This window comes from Halichoerus grypus, chromosome X (genome assembly GCF_964656455.1).
Source record: "Halichoerus grypus chromosome X, mHalGry1.hap1.1, whole genome shotgun sequence".
Taxonomy (NCBI): domain Eukaryota; kingdom Metazoa; phylum Chordata; class Mammalia; order Carnivora; family Phocidae; genus Halichoerus; species Halichoerus grypus.
In genome coordinates, this window is record NC_135727.1 from 105,429,895 (window position 1) to 105,453,182 (window position 23,288).

A 23,288-nucleotide genomic window follows, 5' to 3' on the forward strand; every position below is an offset into this window, starting at 1 on the left:
CTTAGGAGTAGAGATGTTGTCAAAAATCGACCTCTGTGCTCTGGAGCAGAAATATACCAGGAAGACAGTGTGGGAGGATAAAGAAGGAAGGTAGTTTATTACTTTGCCAGGCAAAGGAGGCTGCAGCCAGCTCATGCCCCCAAGAGTGCAAGCCTGCCCAGGGTAAAAGGCTGAGAGGTTTATAGGAAAATACAGGATCGGGGCTGTTTCAGTAGGAATCTACTACGAACTGCCAGCCACGTTTGTCATGTCCTCAAGGTGGTCTCATGACTAGCACAGGCACCCGCCACCGAGTCTCCTTAGGAAGTATCCATTGAGGTCAGCAAGATGTCAGTATCGATACCGAGTTCCTGGAACAAAGAATTCTACAGAAAAACAAGTGAACGGGACGGGGAGGCTTCAAGAATGAGGAAGAGAAAAATGTGTTCAGTTTAAAGTCAGGCGTTGCTGAAGCACTAGTGTGTCCGTCTTAACTTCCAACCATCTTTACGTTTCTATAGCAGTTTAGAAATTGTGTTTAACTATAAGCCCAACCCTAATCTAAGTTTGTATTTATCTGGAAGGTAGTGTAACCACATTTTTTCTAAAGATCTTTTATAGTTCTGTAAATATTCAGAATAATACTTGGAGTCTCTGTATATGGACCAATCCAAACATTATTTTTAAACTTCCCCAAAGAGTGCCTTTAGGTAGTATATCAGTGGAGAAATATAAACTATAGAGCTTAGACTAAAAGATATTCATCTCTTTGTTAACAATCCAAGATAGGAAAATATATATATCTTGAGTATTTCACCTGTGCATAATATTTTGTACACTTCTTTTATCAACTAATTTTTCTCAGTGATACATGACAGAAACAGAAATCAAATGAAATGAGTAATGCAAAGAATAACGGAAAGTTTTCTTTTAACCGCTGTCTACATTTTCTTAGAAATGTCCCAGGGCTTTTAGGAAAACTATGTAATAGCAGTTGTTTCCCTAATGATATACTGTACAAATCTCAATTTTAAAAATGCTCATAGAGTAAAAAGATCTATGTGTGGAATGTTGTATTTTAAAATTCCTTGCATGATTAATCATGCCAATACTCTCTTACTATCTAAAGATAAAGTCTACGTGATAATTTTTTTTTTACTAAAATGTCGGTATCACTGAAGGAAGTTTAAACAGCTTCAAAGCTGCAGTTTATCTTTAGAGGATTAATGTATTTTTTAATGCAAGTGTGTTGCTTCTGCACATGTGAAAAAGCCATCCTGTGTTGTCTGGGGTGAGGAGAGATGGGAATGAGTTTTCTGAGAACTAATCAGCAGTACTTTGGGAACATTTAGGTCATGGTTGCCAATTAACTCTGGAGAGTTTGAGTAATTTAGTACCAGACCTCAGGAGAGAGGGGATGAAAACCTCGTTAATTCATATGTCGGTGAACAGCAAAACAGCAAATTTGCGTTGAAAATGGATTTTTTTGTTTTGTTTTGTTTTGTTTTGGAGCAGACACCAGCTAGATCTTTCTGCTCTGGTTAGGACGGGAGAATATCTTTGCATGTCTTTGTTCCCTGATGTGTAGGGTTTTTTTTGTTGTTGTTGTTTCAAAGACTCTGCTTATGGTAAAATAACAAATAGTTAAATCTGTACTCCAAATGAGGACCGGGATTCAGTGGTATAACCTTCCCTGCACTTTTCTTTCTTTTCCTACAGTGAATGTATCAGAGGATGTAGACACCAATATCTATTTGCAGAGTTAGAAAAATTTATTTTCTAGGATGCAAGGCTTGGGCTATAATCCCAATTCTGCCACTTGTGTGCAACTTTGGAAAAGTCATCCAGTTCTCTCAGAATGAATCTCACCAACAGCAAAATGAAACCAATGATCACCTGGGCCATAGATCTAAGATGTTTCTTATTTTTATGAAAATCAATGCAATTAGGCCAACTTTGATTGAGCATCCATCACCGTCTGTGGAGATAAAACCCAGGTAGATGATCTCCACTTTCTTTGATAAGACAATGCCAGAAAAGTTTAAAGATAGATTTATCACTTGTTAAGCAAAATGAGATCGAAGTTCATGAATTCATTCGAGCTACTGGTATGGAATGCACATGAATTATAGGCTTAATCACATTGTAAGTATAGTTACATGTTTACCTCTCTGTCTCCTCCACCAGAATTGAATATATTAAACGCCAAAGTCCATGACCATGCCTCATTGACTTTGGTGTCACCGTCACTGAGCATAGATCTTGACACGTGATACGTATGAGATGTACAGATGACTTAATAAGATGTTGGTAGGCATGTACAAATAAGAACGAGGTGCTGATTTAAAGATAATCTGTGTAGAGCTTAAAGCCATTGAGAGGGAATGAAATATCCAACTGGAAGCATACAAAGAAAAACAAAAGCAGACAGTTGGTAGAAAAAAATGGGAATACCTTATAAAATAATGAGAGAATAAGTCTGAATGTATTTTAAAACATGTGAAGAGCCATACGGATGTTAGCTTTAAAAAAAAAAATGTATTTTCTGTGCCGTATCTCAGGGCCTTGATCTCTTATTCTGGGTCAGTAGTTGCAAGAACAGAGTATATTTCTCACTGTATAGCTCAATAGCAGAGGAGAAAAGAGAAACATCCTCTCAGGGCCAGGATGCTTCTGTGGCCGTATTTCTAAGTAGATGTTGCCCTAAGCCACATTAGAGTTGTGGCTGGAAAGGTACTAAGGGGGGATGAGGCCAAGCATTATTGAAGGACTCTCCTTAGATTCATGCTTCTCATTGGTGCAAACTACTAATACAATTGCTAGAGACTAAAAGGAATCCTTTCTATATACCGCTGTATATCCATAGGTAATACAATTCTAGCTGTCCCTTGAAAACACAATATAAAGTGATTTTTAAAAATCAAAATGTAATGTATTTACTAGCAAGTCAGTAGATTCTGTTACGGTTACTGAGAAAGTGAAACTTCAGGTTCAGTTTGGTCCTGGGACTAGTGTTGGACGTTGCCAGAAACCTTTGGTCCCGAGTCCAGGCGCTGCTAAGATGCTCCTTCTCTCAGCCCTATATCTAACAAACACAAAAGGGTAAAAATTGTCATCCTGTAACCATTCCCTAAAAATATCGTAGGAAATGATAGTGGTTAAATGCAAATAAACCAGGAAGGAGAGATTCGGGGTGTTTTGTTTGGTTACTCTAGGACAGTCGCAAGGCACAGATGGAGGTGTTTTTTAGCAGAAGACTGAGTGCTGGGAATTTCCTCAATTTGTCACACTTAAAGAAACACCTGGGCAGAATAGCCTCCTCTGTCAGATTGAGCCTTTCGCCCCCTAAAAATATTCAATGTGCTTATTTCTGTTTGATTTTTTGATTTTATATACATGAAATCCTGCAGTACAGTTCTCCGATAAAGTATTGTCCATTCATGTATCTGATAGTGGAATATTGTCTATACATTCACTCAGCTCTACAGCCTTGCTTGGAAAAGTAGTAAGTTTCCCTTCCCTCATGTGCTTTTTATTCTTAGCTTGACCCATGCGAAATTGCTGATACTCAACTTAATAGAAAATCTGGAGTCTTAGAGATTCATTTAGAGATACCCTGGTATGTGTGTGGGTGTTTAGTGACAGATCAGAGTATCACTTGTCTGATTGCCTCATTGATAATCAGTTCTCAAAAAGAAAACGGAGATGCTGAAGACCTGCCTTCTGTGATTCCTCCCCTTTGTGCAGAATCGGCTCTGGATGAGTACCTTCTTGGGCAGGTGTGGGGTTCTCCTGAGCTGTACAGTTACAGCCCTTTGCCCCTTCAGTAGATTCTTTTTTTTTTTTTTCTTTTTAAATTTATTTGACAGAGAGACAGCCAGAGAGGGAACACAAGCAGGGGGAGTGGGAGAGGGAGAAGCAGGCTTCCCGCAGAGCGGGGAGCCCGATGCGGGGCTCGATCCCAGGACCCTGGGATCATGACCTGAGCCGAAGGCAGACGCTTAACGACTGAGCCACCCAGGCGCCCCCCTTCAGTAGATTCTTGCTTCTAACTGGTGATAATGCAACTCTACACTACCTATAGATCCTCTTTTTTTTTTCTTTTTCTTTCTCTCTTTCTTTCTTTCTTCTTCTTTTTTTTTTTTTTTATGATTCATTAGTTGCATATAACACCAAGTGCTCATTACAACATGTGCCCTCCTTAATACCCATCACTGGGCTACCCCATGTCCCCACCCCCCTCCCCTCTGAAACCCTCAGATTGTTTCCGGGAGTCTCTCATGGTTCATCTCCTCCTCTGATTCCCCCCCCTTCATTTTTCCCTTCCTTCTCCTAATGTCCTCCATGCTATTCCTTATATTCCACATGAGTGAAACCATATGATAATTGTCTTCCTCTACTTGACTTATTTCACTCAGCGTAATCCCCTCCAGTTCCATCCAAGTCGATGCAAATGGTGGGTATTCATCCTTTCTGATGGCTGAGTAATATTCCACCTCTTACATTTTTTAAAGATTTTATTTATTTATTAGAGAGAGAGCATGAGCAAGAGAGCACAAGCAGGGGGAGCAGCAGGGGAAGCAGCAGGGGGAGCAGCAGAGGGAGAGGGAGAAGCAGACTTCCCACTGAGCAGGGAACAGGACAACGCGGGATTTTATCCAAGGACCCTGGGATCATGACCTGAGCCGAAGGCAGACGCTTAACCAACTGAGCACCCTGGGTCCCCTCTATAGATCCTCTTAAAGGGCGACCAAAAGTGCAATAGCTCTTCAGGCTCATTTCCTGAGCGTGAGAATACTCCATCCTGTCCCCTTTTGAGACCACAGTCCGTGCAAGTAGCTGTATATTTCTCACATACACTTCTTAAGCATGTATATTTTTTAAATCCTTATTTAGTATGACACCTCAGCATGTCAGTTTCCCCAGAAGGCAGATTCTGAGAAGGCAATTAACTTGCAGGAATTTTCTTGGCGAGTGCTGTCAGGATTAACACCTGTGAGGGAAGGAAAGGGAAGGGAGCGGGATAGGGAAGAAGGAGAACCCGGGCTTCAATGCAGTTGCCGCCACAGCATCAGTCAACTCCCCATCCCTCTCCCCATCCTCCCAAATTGTCCTGAGTTGGAGCAAGGGGGCCAGGCTTTTATAGCCCACACATTAACTAGTTACTGGATGCATCCTGCCTCCAGCAGCTTTCTCAGAAGCTAGGGCAAAATGGATGGGTCTCCAGCGGCTGTAATTCACAAAACTTTAGCATATATTGGAATCACCTAGAAGGCTTGTGAAAACGCAGCTCGCTGGGCTCCATGCACAGACCTTCTGATCAGTAGGTCTAGGGTAGAGCTTGAGAATTTACATTTCTAATAAGTTCTCAGATAATGCTGATGCCCCTGGTCTGTGGGTCATACTTTGAGAACCACTGTACCATACCGCTCATATTTAGGCACTTGAGAATGGTATATTGTGCCCTTATGAACAGAAAGAAAACCTTTTAAAGTCACCATAGCAGTCCATACTCCACCAGATTCTTAGCTATTGTTGTAGATTATAAACCTAGAATAGCTGATAATTAAAATTTGTTACATAAAAAAGCACTTAACCTCTATCATAGATTATATTTATAAAGTATTATTACTATTTCTGATACCTGGGCATTGTTAGTTTTAAAGTTCAGCCAAATTTTCTCCAGGTTCTATAACTGGATAACCTGGACAGGGGAATTTACAGAATAATCCATGTTCAAAATCTTCACTTTTGTAATCTAAAACAATTTTTTAAATTTCTTTATGATTCTCATTACTTCTGCATTTTTTATTTATCATATAAGCCACTTAAAGCCAGATGGTTATGGAAAATTAAAAAGGACAAGATACATCCAGAGCTATTTTGAATACACAAATATGACATACAAGTACCCTTGACTCATTTCTGGTCTAGACTTGGTGCAATTAAAATTTAGGAATTCGGTGTACGTAGATTGATCTCAGGAGAAAGGATATAGCCTTAAAACTCCCACATGAGCAGGAAACAACAATCTCACCTCTGATCAAAGAGGCCTGTAAAAGAACTCATTTGAAGAGATTTTCTGCTCTCGCAGCCATTGAATTTTGTTAACATATTTTCCAAATTAGCAAAGATTCAGCCTGATGTTGTCAATATTTCCGAGCATGAGGGTATTGTTGAGGAAAACGGTGCCTTACTGTCCTGCAAGAGTTACTGTTCTTCCCTAAGGGCCTAATTTACAAAGCAGCAAACTCACTGGTAGGATTTGGCTAGAAATCTCATTGTCTTGGTAGAACCCTTTCATCTAATTTATGTGCATCGTATTTTACAGAGAACTCTTGGAAAGTTATTTACTAGTTACTTTCTCTGGAAGCAGAGGGTAAGCAGCATTTTCAGTTCAAGAATAGGGGAGCATCCTGTGCAGCTCATGATGAGGATGACCCTGATAATAAAATGCACACTGTCTAACTCTCTGAGCTTCACTCTGCCCTGAGAGTTTCATTTTTGTCCTTTTATTCCCCATAAAGTTGGAGCATGTGAGAAAATATGTCATTGTCTGACCCTGCACTTGGCTTCTGGAACGTGACAGCTTATTTCTATCCCAAATTTTAGGCTGGAGGTGGTGTAAGTCTTAGTGATTTCTGATGTGCAAGCCAACCTAGAAATAGTAGCTTGAACTGGATGAAATTGCCGCTCTTGCAGGTCAGAACCAGCTGGATGTGAGCAAGTTACACATGCTTCCACCTGCTCATTTCCTGCCAGGTTATGACATTAAGATTCTCAGCGCTGTTGCAGTGGTTCTGAGCTTTTAAATCATACTGAATAAAAAGATAAATAAATAACGATTTCGATCTTTCTCCCTCCATTGATAGTTTGAACACCAGATACGCAGGGAGCAAGCAGTCCAGGTCAGCCCCTGAACTATGCAAGGTTTAACTGATTTGCCCAACCCGGGCTCCAAGGTACCTTTCAGCTCTGCAGCATTAAAGTTTATTTAGGGGCTGATAAATAGCTTTGTGCAATGCTTCCTTTTTTCCAATAGCTGCATCCTCCTAAACCTATTCTCCCCTCCACCAGTTAATGCAGACAGAAGATTTTTATCCAGTATGAGCACTGAAACTACACTGTGGAAGACTGTAGGCTCAGCAAAAACCTCACCCGTGATGAATAAACAGCTCTTCCGGGGGCTTTGCTGCCGCTGGCTCGGCAGGAGCTGTTTATTGCCTGGTTTGCACATCCCATGATAAAGTTGCTGCTGAAATAAATTGCAGTTTCGCATAATTATTGACAATCACATCCTAACAAGCAGTGTGTATCATATTCAAGTGTTCAATTTTTTAAAATCCATTTTTAGCTTATGTTTAATCCCAGAAAGTGTTTGTGTAGTAATAGAAGGCAAATATGGCATTTAAATAGAGTACTAATTTCCTCATTGCAGACAAAATTTACCTGAATCTTTTTAGATGGGACTGTTACTGCCAAAGGCAATTTTCCCTCCAAGCTGTTATTTATGTAGATTTTTGCTGAGGGCATATGTGTGTGTATCTACTATACATGCATTATATATATATATGTGTATATTATATATATATATATAAAATCAGAAAAAATATGAATAATTTTTTTAGATTTATGTGCCATTAGGAAATTTGGTTCACCCCTTCTAAAAGATTAGAGGAAGGGTGGGGGCGCCTGGGTGGCTCAGTTGGTTAAGCACGTGCCTTCTGCTCAGGTCATGGTCTCAATGTCCTGGGTTCGAGCCCAGCATTGGGCTCCCTCCTCGCAGGGAATCTGCTTCTCCCTCTGCCCCTCCCCCCGCACACTCAGGCACTCTCTCTCACTCTCTCAAATAAATAAATAAAATCTTTTTTTAGAAAAAAAAGATTAGAGAAAGAGGAATATCCCATTCCTCTTTCTCTAATGTGTAACTAACTGTACATGGGAAGCAGTAATCTTGACACACATTATCATCTTCTCATTCTCAGCCCAGCAGTAGGCATTGCAGATGAGAAACTTCGAACTCAGAGAGGTTAAGTAACTTGCCATACCACACAGTTGGTAGAGGGTATTGGGATTTGAACCCAGATCTGTCTGTTTTTTTAGGCTTTACTTTTTCCATTACACAGAAGTTTTTTGGTGGGGGGAATATTCTCAGTTGCGTGACCATCAGATAATGAAATGTAAAGCAAACACCATAGGTAGAACCATTAGAACACAATAGTGTCATGCAAAATGATATCTTGCACAATGGTTTCTGTGAAATATGTCATTTTTCTCCTTGTTAGTCTTTCTGTTCTCCTCTACCCTCCAGTCCTCTTCTCTTGTTTCCTCTAGTGTTCAACTTTCTGGTCTAGCTTTGCATTTTCTTGACCTTTTTCCTTGCCTACCTAATCCTGACTTTCTGCCTCAGGTGACATCAAAGATAAACATGGCGTAGGGATTTGGGAGCTTTACCTATAAAGAGGAGCTTATGCTTTTGCCACATATGAAAATAAGCTTTCACAATCGACCAGTAAAAAACTATCAAGTTAAAAAAAAAAAGATTGTTTTTGGAAGTTCATATATGACCTGTCCAAAGTCTATACACACACACACACACACACACACACACACACTATTCTAGTTGTTGTTGCTTTTAAGAGGACTTTTAGCAACCACCCACCCCTTTGTTGGTACATTACAATTTCGTCCCTTGATCTTTGCTCTTTTCATGGGGGGTGCTAGGTGCACCATTGTGATAACTGAGGAGAACCGCATCTGGACATTTGTTCCTTTGCAGAGTGAGTGAGCGAGAGGCTGCTCTGGAAGAAACACACCGATTACTGCAACAGTTCCCCCTGGACCTGGAGAAGTTTCTTGCCTGGCTTACAGAAGCCGAGACAACTGCCAACGTCCTGCAGGATGCCACCCATAAGGAAAGGCTCCTAGAAGATTCCAAGGGAGTAAGAGAGCTGATGAAACAATGGCAAGTAAGTAAAGCTTTTCTACTTTGACCTCTTGTGAATCCTTGTGAACAATTCACAGCCTCCGTCCTCATCACTGATGTGCTGGGGCCAAAGGAAAGTGCTTGTTTTATGTGGCCTGATACAGTGCAGTGGGTGGGCAAGAGGGGGAAGAGGCAGAGGGAGAAGGAAAAGGCATTTAGTATTTCATTTAACGCCCCAGTCTTCAAAATGGTACGTGTTTTTGACCAGGGAAAACTTGCCCATAAAACCAGGGCTTTGGCCAAAAAGAAACTTTGCTCTGAGAAATAAATTAGGGATTGGTTTATTAAATGGAAAAAGTTGCCATTTTGCAGTGTTTATTTAATATTTTACAGGGGAAGCATCTGTATGAATTGTCTGTTTTATTTAGCGTTGCTAACTGAATCAGTTGCCCTTCATTACTTTCAAATACATTTTGAAATGTTAATCTGGCATTTTGTAGCTTTCTTCCCAACACGATCTGTAAAAAGAAAAATGAGAGGGCTAAATTTGTCATAGTTAGTGATCATATAATTTTGAGACAATTGTTTCTTCCTAGAAACAAAAATTATTGCTATAAAGTTTCATATGCATAAACAGTGAAAATAGAAGTTTAGGGTAGTTTTGTTTAAATGACGTCTTGGTTCAAGGAGGCCCCTTAAGTTTATTCTCAGTGCCTGCTATAATTTTCTGAACTGTTATGGAGTTTTGTTATGTATAGTTGAGTTTTCTGACTTGATACCAGATCTTTACTAGTATCTCGAATAAACTTTAGAGTGTCGAAATAATATGATCAAGTTTTTGGACTACTTTTCTCCATGTATTTAAATTATGATGAAAAAAAGTGGTGGTGTATCCTAGGTTGGAAAATACTTCCACAATCAGACCATAATAAGCAATGTTTCTTCTCCTCCTCCTTTCCTTGTTTCCCTTCTCCTCCTTTTTTTCTGTTTTGATAGGATACTTGATCTACTTGCCTGCTCTTGTGCATAGCGTTGATAATAGTGGCAACTCATAGCTTCTAGGATTCCTCATTCGTGTCTTCCATTCTCGTCAGACCCCACTCGCTCCTCTACAATGTGTGTTGAGTTACTTTGATCACTGGAACTAGCTCGTTTAGGGCAATACCTGCCTTTATCTGTGTAGGTATGTCCCATGGCTCGAGATTGTAAAAACTATGCAAAGTTAGGCTTTTTTGGTCCCTCTTAGATGAATGGGTAGAAAATGTTCTGCTGTAACTTATTTAACTTATGATATTTCATAAATAAAATTGTATTTCTCCTTTTAAATACCCATGAAGCTGCCTAGAATTTTAATAAATATATGGACTCACATATTCTCATCAGCTGTGGTAGATAAATAATAAAACTTCAAGTTGATTTTTTAGCAGATTACTTTGAAAAGAAAGAATAATCCAAGAGATAATTTTATAATAAGGATTTAATTGAACATCCCTTAAATTAGTGAACAAGTCTGACTGAGGGCCAAGATACATCCATGTATCTCCTCTATGTTGTTATCTGCATTACTATACAATGAAAATTCTGAGAAACTGCAAGATTCTGAATCATTAAAGAAAAAAATTGCCATGTTTTTAAACTATATTTCCTATGGGAGAATGGAGAATAAACTACATTTTGTGTTTAGATCTCTAATCTCCCTTTCAAAAACAGTTGAAAGTTATGCAGAGGACATTTACTTCGCTTATGCTATACTCTGCATAAAAAGTATTTATTCTTAAAAGCCATGTAAAACTCCTCTAGAGTTCCTGAAAACCTTAGACATATCATTTTGCCCCTTAACTACAATAGGACTAGCTGAGATCCCAACACTATTTTAAAACACAGACAGTTTTCTCATTCCCTCCATGTTAATACTGGGTTTTCTATAAATTCCAGTTGCCTGAGGTTGAAACTACATTTTATGGATAGAAATGACATTTATAGCCAGCTCTGATTTTCAGTTAGATGACCGGATAACAGTCTTTTGATGAAAGATTTGGAGATGTCATGGAAAAAAGTCGAAACTACTGAAACTATTGATTATTGTTGTTAATGGCACATTTCAAGTGATAGAATTGAATTAAGGGACTGGGGCTTAAAAGCAACAAATGGAAATGCCAAACTTGAAAGTAAATATAACCACATATCTTAGGAGATTACATGCAATTTCAGTATTTCAGCTAAATGGAAGTCTCTGCTTTTTTTCCCCTCTGAAGATATTTTTTTTTATTTTGAACAAAAGGAATTTTCTATAATATGTGTGAAGGAAAAAAGTGTAATGATAGGCCTTTTCACTTTGTTTGAAGAAGCTGGTAGCATTACGTTCATTGTTTGATTCATGCTGTAGAGCGAAAATAATTCTTACATATTAAAAAAGGAAACTCCAAATGCCCAGCCAGAGCATCAGCTCTCCCAACAGATTCCAATACATCTGTCCCCCCAAAAGCGTTGATGTTTTCCTTCGTACAAATGCTGCTGAATGGATATGGAGGGGGGTGAAAAACTTCACAAATATGTTTTTGCTCCATGACTGTCAATCAATTTTTCTATATATGGAGACCCCCCAGCTCTTGCTAGAATGAGTATCACTGTTATTTACAATCCACTTCAGAGGATATTTAATTCTCTCAGCAATAATCACAATTCATGGGTTCTATAAGAATACATGTTTTATGAAGCATATGCTTCCTGAGTGGAATTAATCTGAGTAATTTCACTCTGAAAGCCATTAAAATTCCTTCCTCATACTAGAAAAAAATGCTTATTTAGTTCTCTTACTAAAAGCAAGGACATTATAGATGTCCTTATACTTCGGGATGAGGAGATTTTTCATATAAATAGTGTTATTTCTGACAGTCTTACTGGAATTTTAAAGCCAATATATTTTTATAGAATATCATATAGAGCCCTGAGAGGTGACAGTCTGAGAATGTTTACATTGCAGATTTACCTTTAAAATGAAGATATTCATAAATATTCATAGTTGAATCAGATACTTCCTGTATCCAAAACATTTCTGCTTTGGGCCCCAGAGAATTAATAAAGATCTCCTCAATTCCAAGTTCTAACATAAAACCATGGGTAACTAACTGAAAATGGGAAGACTGTATCTTTGCTAATATTCCATAAGAATTCTGCCAATCTTAACTGATTCTCTAAGCACCCCTAAGAGATCATTGTAATACCAGCTTGTAAAGAAGGTGTGTGTGGGGGGGGGTATGTGGTGGGGAGAGATGGTCATAAAAGTGTAATTAGGATCTTTTTCTCAGCTAGAGAAACTACAGAGCAATCACTATTTGACATTCCTTCCTCTGTGATCTGGGTCTTATCCCAGGCCAGAGCTCTAAACTCAGTTTCTTATCTAAGCTCATGTGTTTTACCCATAGCTCCTCCCCCACCCCATCATAAAAATTCTCTTCTATTAAAGAAAACATTTCCAGAGAGACTAGTTTGAGAAACTTTGAATTGTACATCAGCGTGCACCTGTAAATTGATTAAGAAAGCTTAGATTTCTAATACATTATGGGAATTGGGGAAGTAGCTTCCTCAGTGTTTCTCACAAAAAAATCTTGGCCCACTGGTTAATTCCAAAGGAAGAAGGAAGAATACAATCTTAGTAACACAATTAGTATTCTGAATAAATTGGATTGTCGTCTTTCTTGGGACATCTAAGAATAGAGAGGTAATCTGAGGATCCCTAATTCTAAGAAAAGGAAACCCTCTGTGTATTCCTTTCTGTTGCTATAATTTGAACTGAGTTTTATACATTTTTTTAATCTTTCTACTTTGGTGTCTCAAGAATATGAAAGTTAATCTTGATATTTTTCTTTTGCCGGGTGATGACTGCCTACTGTTTTGGATATGTAAAACTTTTATATATATTATTTCCTTAAAAACTTTGATTAATCCATGAAATCTGTTGTAAACACATGTTAAGTGCCTAGCGTGGCATTAGGACTGGCACAAACATGATTACAGAGATGCTTTTCAAACACAGTTCAGACAAACTATTAGGTTGTATAATCAATTTAATGAGTATCAGTCCACAATTTTTATTTTTTTACTTTTATTTAATATTTTAAACCAAAAAAACCCCAGTTCATCCATTTCTCCCCCGCTCCGCCTCTTGCAACCACCAGTCTGTTCTCTGCATCTGTGAGCTAATTTTGTTTTGTTTTGTTTTGTTTTTTAGATTCCACATATAAAAGAGATCACATAGTATTTGTCTTTGTCTGTCTGATTTATTTTACTTAGCATCACAATTTTTAAGTAGCAAGGAATGAAATTAGAATAGAATAAGAAATGACAGACTCCATCACTCTGGGTCAGGGTTTTTTTGTGAAACTTTGATTTCAGCTGTATATATGTGTGAGAGAGAGAGAGAGAATGAGAATGTGCATACTGGATATATACAAAAACCTCTGTAGTGGAATATGACATCTGCCTTTGGAATGCTTATATTCCAGAGGTGAAATACATATGCTAAGGCAAATCTAATGAGTGTTAGAGGGCTAGACCGGGTCTAGTGAAAACAGATGATTAAGCTTAAGCCTTCCAAAGAGGCCAGGAAACTCACCTAGAACAGTGTTTTCCCATCTTCCTTATATATTGGAGGAGCTTTTTTTTTTTTTTTAAGATTTATTTATTTATTTGAGGGGGGAGGGACAGCAGGAGAGGGAGAGAGAGAGACTCTCTAGCAGACTCCCCACTGAGTGTGGAGCCCAACTTGGGTCTCTATCCCAGGACCCTGAGAGCATGACCTGAGCCAAAATCAAGAGTCAGACGCTTAACCAACTGAGCCACTCAGGTGCCAGAGGAGGAGCTTTTAAAAATGCTAATTCCTTGGTTCCACCCTGTAGAGATTCAAACTGGATTGATGGCAGGATGTCCTGCCCATGATTCTGATGTCTAGACAACGTTGAGAACCTCTGCTTAGAGAACATTAGTTGAATGTATAAGGACTTAGCTAGGTATACAGAGTTGAAAAGAGAATTTTTGGCAAAGGCAATAGCATGTTCAAAGTCCTGGACATTTTGGGACTTTGAGAATCTGAAGGTACTTCTCTATGGCTGGAGTATGATTGTTATAAGAACTGAGATCGGAAAGGTCAGCTGGGGCTAACTTATATAGAAAAACAGCAGGGTGTAGTGTATGGGCCTTGTAGGCAGGAAGACCACTTATTCTCCCATTTGTTGCCTGACCTCTCAGTCTTAATTATATTTTTCTATACAGTGAGCATAGCATTCACAGGATTTTTAAGGATTAAATAATAGGATACATGTAAAATTCCCTCTCGAGGGGCAGAGTGTTGGACTCAGAGGGCTCAACATGTGTAAGCTGTCTTTCTATCCATCTTGCCACCTACCTTTAAGAGTTGGGACTTTATCTGTAGTCTCTGGGAAGTCACAGCATGGTTTTAAGCAAGGAAACAGATTAACCAGACTTACACTTTTGAAAGATCACTCTGATAGTTGAGAGGAGGATGAATTGGAAGGATATAAAATCTGTCCAGGAACCATAGTTAGAAAGTTCTTTCTTTACTATTCCAAGTAAGAAATAATAATTAAGGTGCTGAGGTTGAACAAATGAAACCAATGTGGGAAGTGAAAGTCAACAGTGTCATGTACGTTATGGGACGCAGAGGTGAGGGAGCATTGTGAAGTATGATGAGGAGTCACTGACTGCTTACCACTTGGCGTGACCGAGTGCCTTTACGGAGTCGTAGAATTCAAGAGGACAGCCAGTTGTGGGAAGGGAAGTCAAGAATGTGGTCAGTTTCGAGGTATCTGTGAGTTGTGGAGGTGAAATTCTCACCTCCTTAAAGCAGTTGTGAATGAGGATCTAAAACTTGGAGGAGATACGGGTTCTAGATTAAAGATACAAACTTGAAGGACATTAACATGGCAGCCAGGGAAATACATGATTTTACACATGAATCATGACTTGATTTTCTCCACAGTCCATTCCGAAATACACCTAGAGGTTACCAAAATACCACCTACTCTGGCACAGAATTGGTATTAAGTGATGCCATTTTCTATGTTATTCAAAGGGGCACAGCTATGGGGATACTTTTAATGGTTTAACCTTGAAAAAAGGCAAAGCAGTAGCAAAGCTTTGGTGTAAAACTCCTACCTTGGAGAAAGTAAAAGTATTTGGGTAATGAATCCAAGATCTTGAAAAACTTTCTGATGAGGAAAGTTTGTTTCTTCTCTTATATGAACATGGCAGATTTTATGTTTTCCTTTTATTCTCATGTAGCTGCTATAAAAAAGGTCATACATGTTCACAGTACTATGAATTGTAGTACTCAGGAATAGATTCAAGAGCCCCATGCTTGTCGTCTTACCACATTCAGAACTTTCTCATGTTCCAGGTTTGGACCCTCAAATTCCTGTAGATTACAGAGATAATCCAAAAAGAAATAGTGAAATAATTCAAAGTTTAGAAGAAGGAATCAATGAGGACAAATGTTCAAGACTGGTGTTTAATCTCTATGGAAAGGAATACTAAATATAGAAAATAAGAATTCATTTTTGCCCAATGATGGAAACATAATCAGTTTAATGCAATATGAGTAGAGTCACTTGATTATACGGGTTATAACATACCCGAGCACATTACGATGGCCTCTTATGTATGTTAACATGTTAATTGAATGTATTAAAAACTGTAGAACCTATTGTTCTGGATATTGCCATTAAAATTACCTGTTATCTAGAATGATACAAGGAAAGCACTAAACTGAATAACTTTGTAATTCAGTTCTAGGATGTTGTAACTTTATATAAACAAACCAGAAGAAAGGCCCACATAGGAAAGAGGACACCATGAATACTGAAAAGTCAATTTTGATAGCCCCTAATAACCATTGTCTTTTATTCCTCACAGAGCTTTTGTGAGGATCTTATTTATAAGGTAATAAATATAAAAGCACTTTGAGAAAGCTTTCTTCAAGTGAAAGATCCTTATTAATGATATGAATTACCATTAGACAAAAATCCAACTGAATATATAAAACTAATATTGTACTCTTTAAAATCAATGGATCAAAGTTATATTAACTAATGAGAATAATGATTGCTAAACTTTTCATTTTTATAACTGACAAAGCACTTTTACTTTCATTTTCTGATATTCTCACTGAAAACCTCTGGTATTGGTACTATTATTATTTTTATTTTCAGTTGAGGAGGGTAAAATTAAAGAGGTTCAGTAATGTAGCTATTGCTCCTTCCTTGAAAATTAATGTGAGTTTTATCACACCAGATTGGGGGGAAATAATTAAAAATAAAAGCCTATGAAATAAATGTTTAGTTTTCTGGGATGAATAACACAATGTATGCATCTAATTATTAGGGTAGATAGTGATAATAACTCACTTTTTTAAAAGAAATATTACTGTGTGCCAGGCAATGTACTGGGTGCTTTGCTTGCATGACATATTATCATCTGACCCTTCTTACAGATGAAAAAACTAAAGCTTTGAGAAGTTGGGTAACTTCTGCTAAGGTCACACCACTATATACAGAGGAGTCCGTTCTTTGAACCTCAGTTTGACCTTTTGACCTTCGACTCACCTTACTCCCCTACCCATTCCTCTAAACTGACTCAGCCTTCCAGGCAAAGAGCCAACATAACCACAAGCAAGTCTCAAATAATTCACCCAATAGGAATTTGTGGATTAATGGAAACATTCGTACTTCCTAAACATCCATCTTCCCTTTACCTTTTTCAGTCTAGTTTTGACATTGACCTCTCAACTGAAGCACTTCTCTGTGAAACCACCATAACTTCCAAATTCAACTGCTTTCACCAAGTCTTTCCTGCCCTAGATATCTCTGCATTGATGGTGATTGTTGTCCACCACAGTTTTCGGGAAAATGTCTCACCTTTTGACTTGCTGGGGTCTTGTGTTCTACTAATTTTCTCCTACCTCTCTACTCATTCTTCTTTGTTTACCTGAGGACCAATTCTGGGCTGTCTTTTCTGCCTTCATTAATCTCATTCTTGTCATTCAATTGTCAGTAGTTACTAAGTGTCACTCGTGTTGTAGGTATTAGACTAGTGACTGTCTTTTGCCCTCCTTTAATCCAATGATTTGAAGATTTTTTATCTCTTTCCTGTATCAGTCTCATGTTTCTTACTGTATGTAGGGCATTTCTTACTCAAATGTCTCAGACATCATAAACTCAATGTGACCCAAATGGGCCATATCTTGGATACCAGGTCTTCGCCTCCTGTCCCGCCGTTCATCACACCACCATCTTTTCAGTCAGATTTCAAACCAAATAGTCCTTTCTACCTCTCTTCACTTGCCCCAATTTCTAGCTCATTTTCAAGATCAATTTTACCCCCCACCCCAAATCCTTTGCATCCATTGCTTTCTCTCCAATTTCCTAACCACTGCTCGAATTCATGCTCCTAGGATCTTTTACAGCTCTCCACTCCTTTCTGCCCCCTGCATGGCCCCAGTCCAGCTTGCAGATTTCCATTTCAAATGAAGCTTCCTAAGGCATATCTTGGATTGTAAATAGATTAGAAATTCCATGCAGGGGAGCACTGGGTGTTATGCACAAACAATGAATCATGGAACACTACATCTAAAACTAATGATGTAATGTATGGGATTAACATAACAATAAAAAAAATTTTTAAAAAAAGAAGCACACAAAAAAAAAAAAATTCCATGCAGGGAGGGATTTTATCTACTTTATTCCCTTGTATATTCCCATTAACGAAGACAGTGCCCAGCACATGATAGGTGCTCAATAAATATTTGTCAAATGAATGAAAGGATATATGGTTTTTCTGTTGAAACACCTTTTATGACTTCTCAAACCCTTCAGAATATTCTGCACATGCCTTCATCTGGCCCTCCAGAATGGGCTCCCAATCTCAATTTCTAATCTTATTTCTTATTTTTCCTCTCCATGTACCCTCAACTCCTACTAAAATGCACAGCTAGCTAGCCTCCTTTGCTTCTTTTGACGACCTTGTTTCTTGTCTTAAGATTCCTTTTCCTCCTCTCAGTTTACCCTGATGCTACCTACTTGTCAAAGAAAGCCATACTGAAAGCCTCCCTTCTTCCATTAGCCCCCCAGCTGGAATACATTGTGACTCCCTCTCCATTTCTGCAGGTATTTCTCTGTACTTTAAATGGAGTTTAGTGCTTTCTGTATTGTATCTGAGAGGCTGGAGAGCGATAGTTTTTAATAGTGTGGGCTTTAAAGCCTGACTGCTTGGGTTTAAATCATGATTCTGATACTCACTGACCATGGACACATTTCTTAATTGCCCTCAGTTTACACAGCTGTAAAGCAGGGGTAATGATAATGTCTACCTCATCAGGTTGTTGTGAGGGTGATGCAAATTAATATATGTGAAGTGCATAAAACAGTATTTGACACATAGTAAGAAACCAGTTAAACATAGCTGTATTATTATGTTATTACTATTATCAGGTATCTACAGATACGTACACACCTGATTAATAGTAATAGCACTATATATAGAGATGCCTTATATATACATATATATTTTATAAATAAATTTTTGTATTGCTTATTTCACTGTAGACTCTTTATGGGCACAATTCTTCATTTGATTTGAGTGAGAAACTACTTAATAAGAATGAATGAATGAATGAATGAATGAATGAAACTGTCTGAAATATTGGCACATGAGTGTTGGAACTCTGATATTTAAAAAACAAAAACAAAAAGCCTTGTCTTGTCTAACCAAGAACAGACTAATAATCTTCAGTAGATTTTAGTTCTTAAATGTCAATATTGACATGTTTGAAAAATTAAATTCTTCAGGTACAAACAAACCTTAACACCCCCATTCTTGAAAATAAACATACTACACTGAAAATTAAAAAGAGATATTTTATCTTTCATAATGCCCTCCTTGAAGGAAAAATATTAGCTTACATGCCTTTTCTTTCAACCAAACACCAGGTGTTAAGATTCCCTGACATACACTTTGGTAAAAGCAGTTTGTTTCTTCCAGTCTGACTGACATTGGAAGCCACATCAATGGCTTATAGCTATGTTAATAACATTAATAAAGTTGTTTTACTTTTTTATTTTTTTCAAATATTTTTTATTTATTCATTTGGGAGAGACAGAGCGAGCAAGAGCACAGCAGTGGGGAGGAGCAGAGGGAGAAGGAGAAGCAGGCTCCCCGCTGAGCAGGGAGCCCGATGTGGGACTCGATCCCAGGACCCTGGGATCATGACCTGAGCCAAAGGCAGACGCTTAACAACTGAGCCACCCAGGCGCCCCAATAAAGTTGTTTTAAATGTAACCTATGAGGCAGTAGCACTGAAGACAACAAGAGGGCTGGGCCTCTTCACTTAACTTTCCTTGATCTCTGTCAGAACTTAGACAAGGTCTATGTAATTTCAGGCCTTCTTCTCCAAACAAGAATGGAAAAGGTCCAGCAAAGTCTGAGCACAGAAAAAGTCAAAGAATTTCATGTCACTTTCCCCTCCTCCCTTCCTCCAACCTTGAAGGGTCTTTTTTGAGGGTTAGTGGTCTTTCAGAGGAGACTTTCTAGGCAAAATGATACTCCTTTATGTGGTGGGTAGCAGTGCACCCACTTCCAGTTGGAAAATTCTAAAAGCGTGAATTGGGGGGATCAAATAAAAGGATGTTCAATCTTGTATTTATAAAGTATTTTGGAAATGAACTTTGTTAGTGTCTCTTGTGCCTTTCATAATTCTGATAATAAGACATTTCAGGTACTAGTCAAAGATGAATAGTATTCAAAATAATTTAGGTGATCAGCATGTGATTTTCATTCCGCATGAGGTCCATTTGCAGTTTACATGGTTTTCTAAATTACATTAAAATAAAATGTCAAAAAGTTCACATCTTTTTTCATTTTTAACGGCATCAATCTTTGAAGAAAGGTTATTGAGCAAAGGTCTATGCATAAATCAGCCATTCCCCATAGAGGTAAAAGAAGCCATTACACCTGGTTATGAAAAAGACTTTCATGAATGCGAGAGAAATAAATCATTCCCCACTGGAGATCATATTAGTCGAGATGGAAGAGTGTCTATTTCCTGATAGTGAGAAAGCCACAAATTACTTTTGTTTGCTCCTGCATCCGTGGTTGTCCTTGAGAGGTCTATTAGCAAGTTGACTCTTCAATATTATTATTATGACTTAACAATGATCTGAGTCTTTATAAATGTAATCTTTAAATCCTCTCCAGATTTTAGTTTCTCCTCTGTAATTTCTGTTCACCTCTACCACATTTTAAAATATATTATTCCTTGGGAGTTACAGAAAAAGGACTTCTCTGCAGAAAGCAGCATATCCCCTCCTCTCTGGAGCTGACCACATTTCACATCTATCCTTTGCTCTCAATTCAACAATTCAATATTGGATTCAACTCAAGGCTGTGGCCCCAAATAGAATGAGACCTGGATATTTATGAACTGCTTGACCAGACATTCTTCCCAATGATTTACTCCATAAATTCTAATTTTAGTTTTTAGAGTAGTTTTGCAAATGGCTGGAAAACTGTTGTACATTGCAGTTTTAAAACCTGGAATGAGTATAGATAGCATTTTTATTGGCTGTGGGAAAGTGTCCACATTTTCTGGGAGTAGAAACCAATGGTCATTCTTAGTATGCAACCATTGAACTGATTAGACAACTCTAAATTCATTTCCCACCCATGACCTAAAAGAAATTTTTTATATTCATGCAAGGTATACACATAGGAGAAACATACTTTCTGAGTGGATTCCCAAATATGACTTCTGAGGTCAGCCACTGAGAAGTGGATCTGCCACAGATCAGCAAAGAGGTTTGAGGGTCCAAATGTTGATAAGAGCCGTACTTGACCCCAAGGAGGGCTTGATACTGGACGGACCAGGGGCAGGACGACAGAAAGATCTAGCCAAGGAGGTAAGGGATACAGTTCAGGTGAATGCAGAGTCCTTTGGTCTCCCAGAGGAGGGGACCTCCTGCATACCTTCTGGGGAGAACCAGGGGAGGTATTCTGGTGACCCTTTGCTACATAACAAATCAGCCCCAAACTTAAGGACTTCACACAGTTTTGCACATTTTGCATGTGACTCTATAGTTCAAACGAGGTCAGTGGGGACAGCTTGTCTCTGCTTCTCATGATGTCAGCTGGGGCAGGCCAACTGGCCCCTGGAGGATCTACTTCGAAGTGGGCTCACCCACATGCCTGGCAAATTGGTGCTGACTGTCAGTTCCTCTTCATGTGGGCCTCTCCAGGGGGCAGTTTGGGCTTTTTCACAGAATAATCGCTGGGTCCCCAGAGCAGCCATCCCAAGGGACAAGAAGCTGAAGCTGCAGGTTTCTTAAGGCCTGGGCCAAAACCTAGCATAGTTTTGCATCTGTTGAGAGAGAGAGAGAGTGGGATTGGGAGGGGGTGCAAAGGGAGAGGGAGAGAGAATCTTAAGCAGGCTCAACACCCAGCATCGTGCCCGACGCAGGGCTCGATCTCACGACCCTGAGATCATGACTTGAGCTGAAATCAAGAGTCGGACACTTAACTGACTGAGCGACCCAGGCGCTCTTCCCCACCACTCCCCCCCACCTCCCGGCTGTCATATTCTTTTGGTCAAGCCAGCACAGAGCCCAGATTTAAGGGCATGGGACATGAACTCCACTTTTCCATGGGAAAGCATTAGAAAGTTTTGGGGCCATGTTATAAAGCTGCCACAAAAAGCCTCTTGTAAAAGATACTGAGCTGAATATTCAATAGCAAGTAGGCATTATCCAGGTCAAAGAAAGAGGTTCTCTTTGCCCAGAATACACTTTCTGTCCTGCTCTACCTGGCTAACTCCTACTTCAAGCCTGGGTCAACCCACCTTCTCTCAGAAGCATTTCTGGCTTTGCCCCAGGGTAAAAAAAATGGATATATACCAATGTACTGCTGTTTTTAAAAAATTAAGCTTCCCACACACACAACAGAACATATATCAAATAACTTCCCTTCTTACTTAAAAGCTATAAAATACTCATGGTAGTAACTATATAAAATAAAAATAAATCTAAAGTGCAGTAGTCTTTTTCAAATAGCAATGTAGATGCGTACATTTTTACTTCCCTATTTGCTTTCTCTACTCTTTGCCCCAAGGCACATTAATCATATGAGGTCTCATGGACACCAGTATGGACCAATTAATTTTTGGAATATACCTGTTAATAAGCTCATCTGCATAGTTCTACTCACTAATCTGGGCACAAGGTAGCCTTCGGGAGGTCTTGGTTTCTCTGTTTAATCCATCTCTCCTATCATTCTCTTAGTGTGTCTGCCTCTGTCTGTCTCTCTCGTTTCTCATTTCTTTTTGTTTTCAAGTGACTTTCAACTAGGCAGAAAATGCATTTCATGTCTCTGTGCCTGCCTCCAGGCTCTATCTATTTCACTCACTGAGGACTGCCCTTCCTGAATTCTTTCTCTCATTTAGCAGCCTCTGCCAATGCTGGACAAATGATAGGACCTCATTTCTTAAAGGGCCAGAACATTGGAGCAAGCACTTCAAAGGATTCAGCAAATCACAACATGAACTAATGTGGATAAATCTTGAAGGCAGTATCCTAAGTGAAATAAGCAGGCACACAAGGATTACAATTGTTTCATTCCACTTATGAGGTACCTGGAATAGTCAACTTCATAGAGACAGAGAGTCGAATAGTGGTTACCAGGGGCGGGGCTGGGGGTGAGGGGATTTGGGGCTTATTGTTTCATGGGTACACAGTTTCAGTTTGAAAAGATGACAACATTCTGGAGATAGATGGTGGTGATGGCTGTACAGCAATGTAAATGTACTTAATGCCACTGCATTGTACATTTAAACATGGTTAAAACAGTGAATTTTATCTACCTTTAGTCACGATGAAAAAAGAAAAAAACCCATGACCTAACAGATTGTTGAGGGACTTTTTATGGAAGTAATACATTATCAGAGAGATCCGGGTTCTGAGCCTGCCCAGTAACCTGTGTGATCTTGGGGAAACTAGAGGCATTGGGGATCTAAGGTTTATCTGATGGAAAATGATGAAGCTAGACAAAAGAAATGTTTCTCCAAGTTCACATACAACCTGCACCATCTTTACTTGGAAAGTTTATTAAAAATGCAGTTTCGGAAGCTGTCTCTCCAGGGATGAGCCAGGGAATCTGCATATTTAAAGAGCCCCCAGGTGGTTCTTGTGCCCATTTAAATTTGAGAACCACTGGACCAGATGCTTGCTTAAGGCCATTTCAGCTCTGAAGTTTGACAGATTTTGATTCTGCAGGGCAGATTCTCTGTGCTTATGCAGGAGAAGGAAATGAAGAAAAGACTAGACTT

General features: G+C 38.9%; 1 protein-coding gene across 9 annotated transcripts in view; it reads left to right on the forward strand.

The window, feature by feature from the left end:
* The window catches only part of DMD (dystrophin), a 2,185,421-nt gene that overhangs the window by 1,703,296 nt on the left and 458,837 nt on the right, over nucleotides 1–23,288 (forward strand). For all 9 annotated transcript variants that reach the window (XM_078064107.1, XM_078064109.1, XM_078064106.1 and 6 more), the window contains one exon: nucleotides 8,759–8,948. In XM_078064107.1, the coding sequence (XP_077920233.1) occupies nucleotides 8,759–8,948 (190 nt within the window). The remainder of the gene's footprint in view (nucleotides 1–8,758; nucleotides 8,949–23,288) is intronic.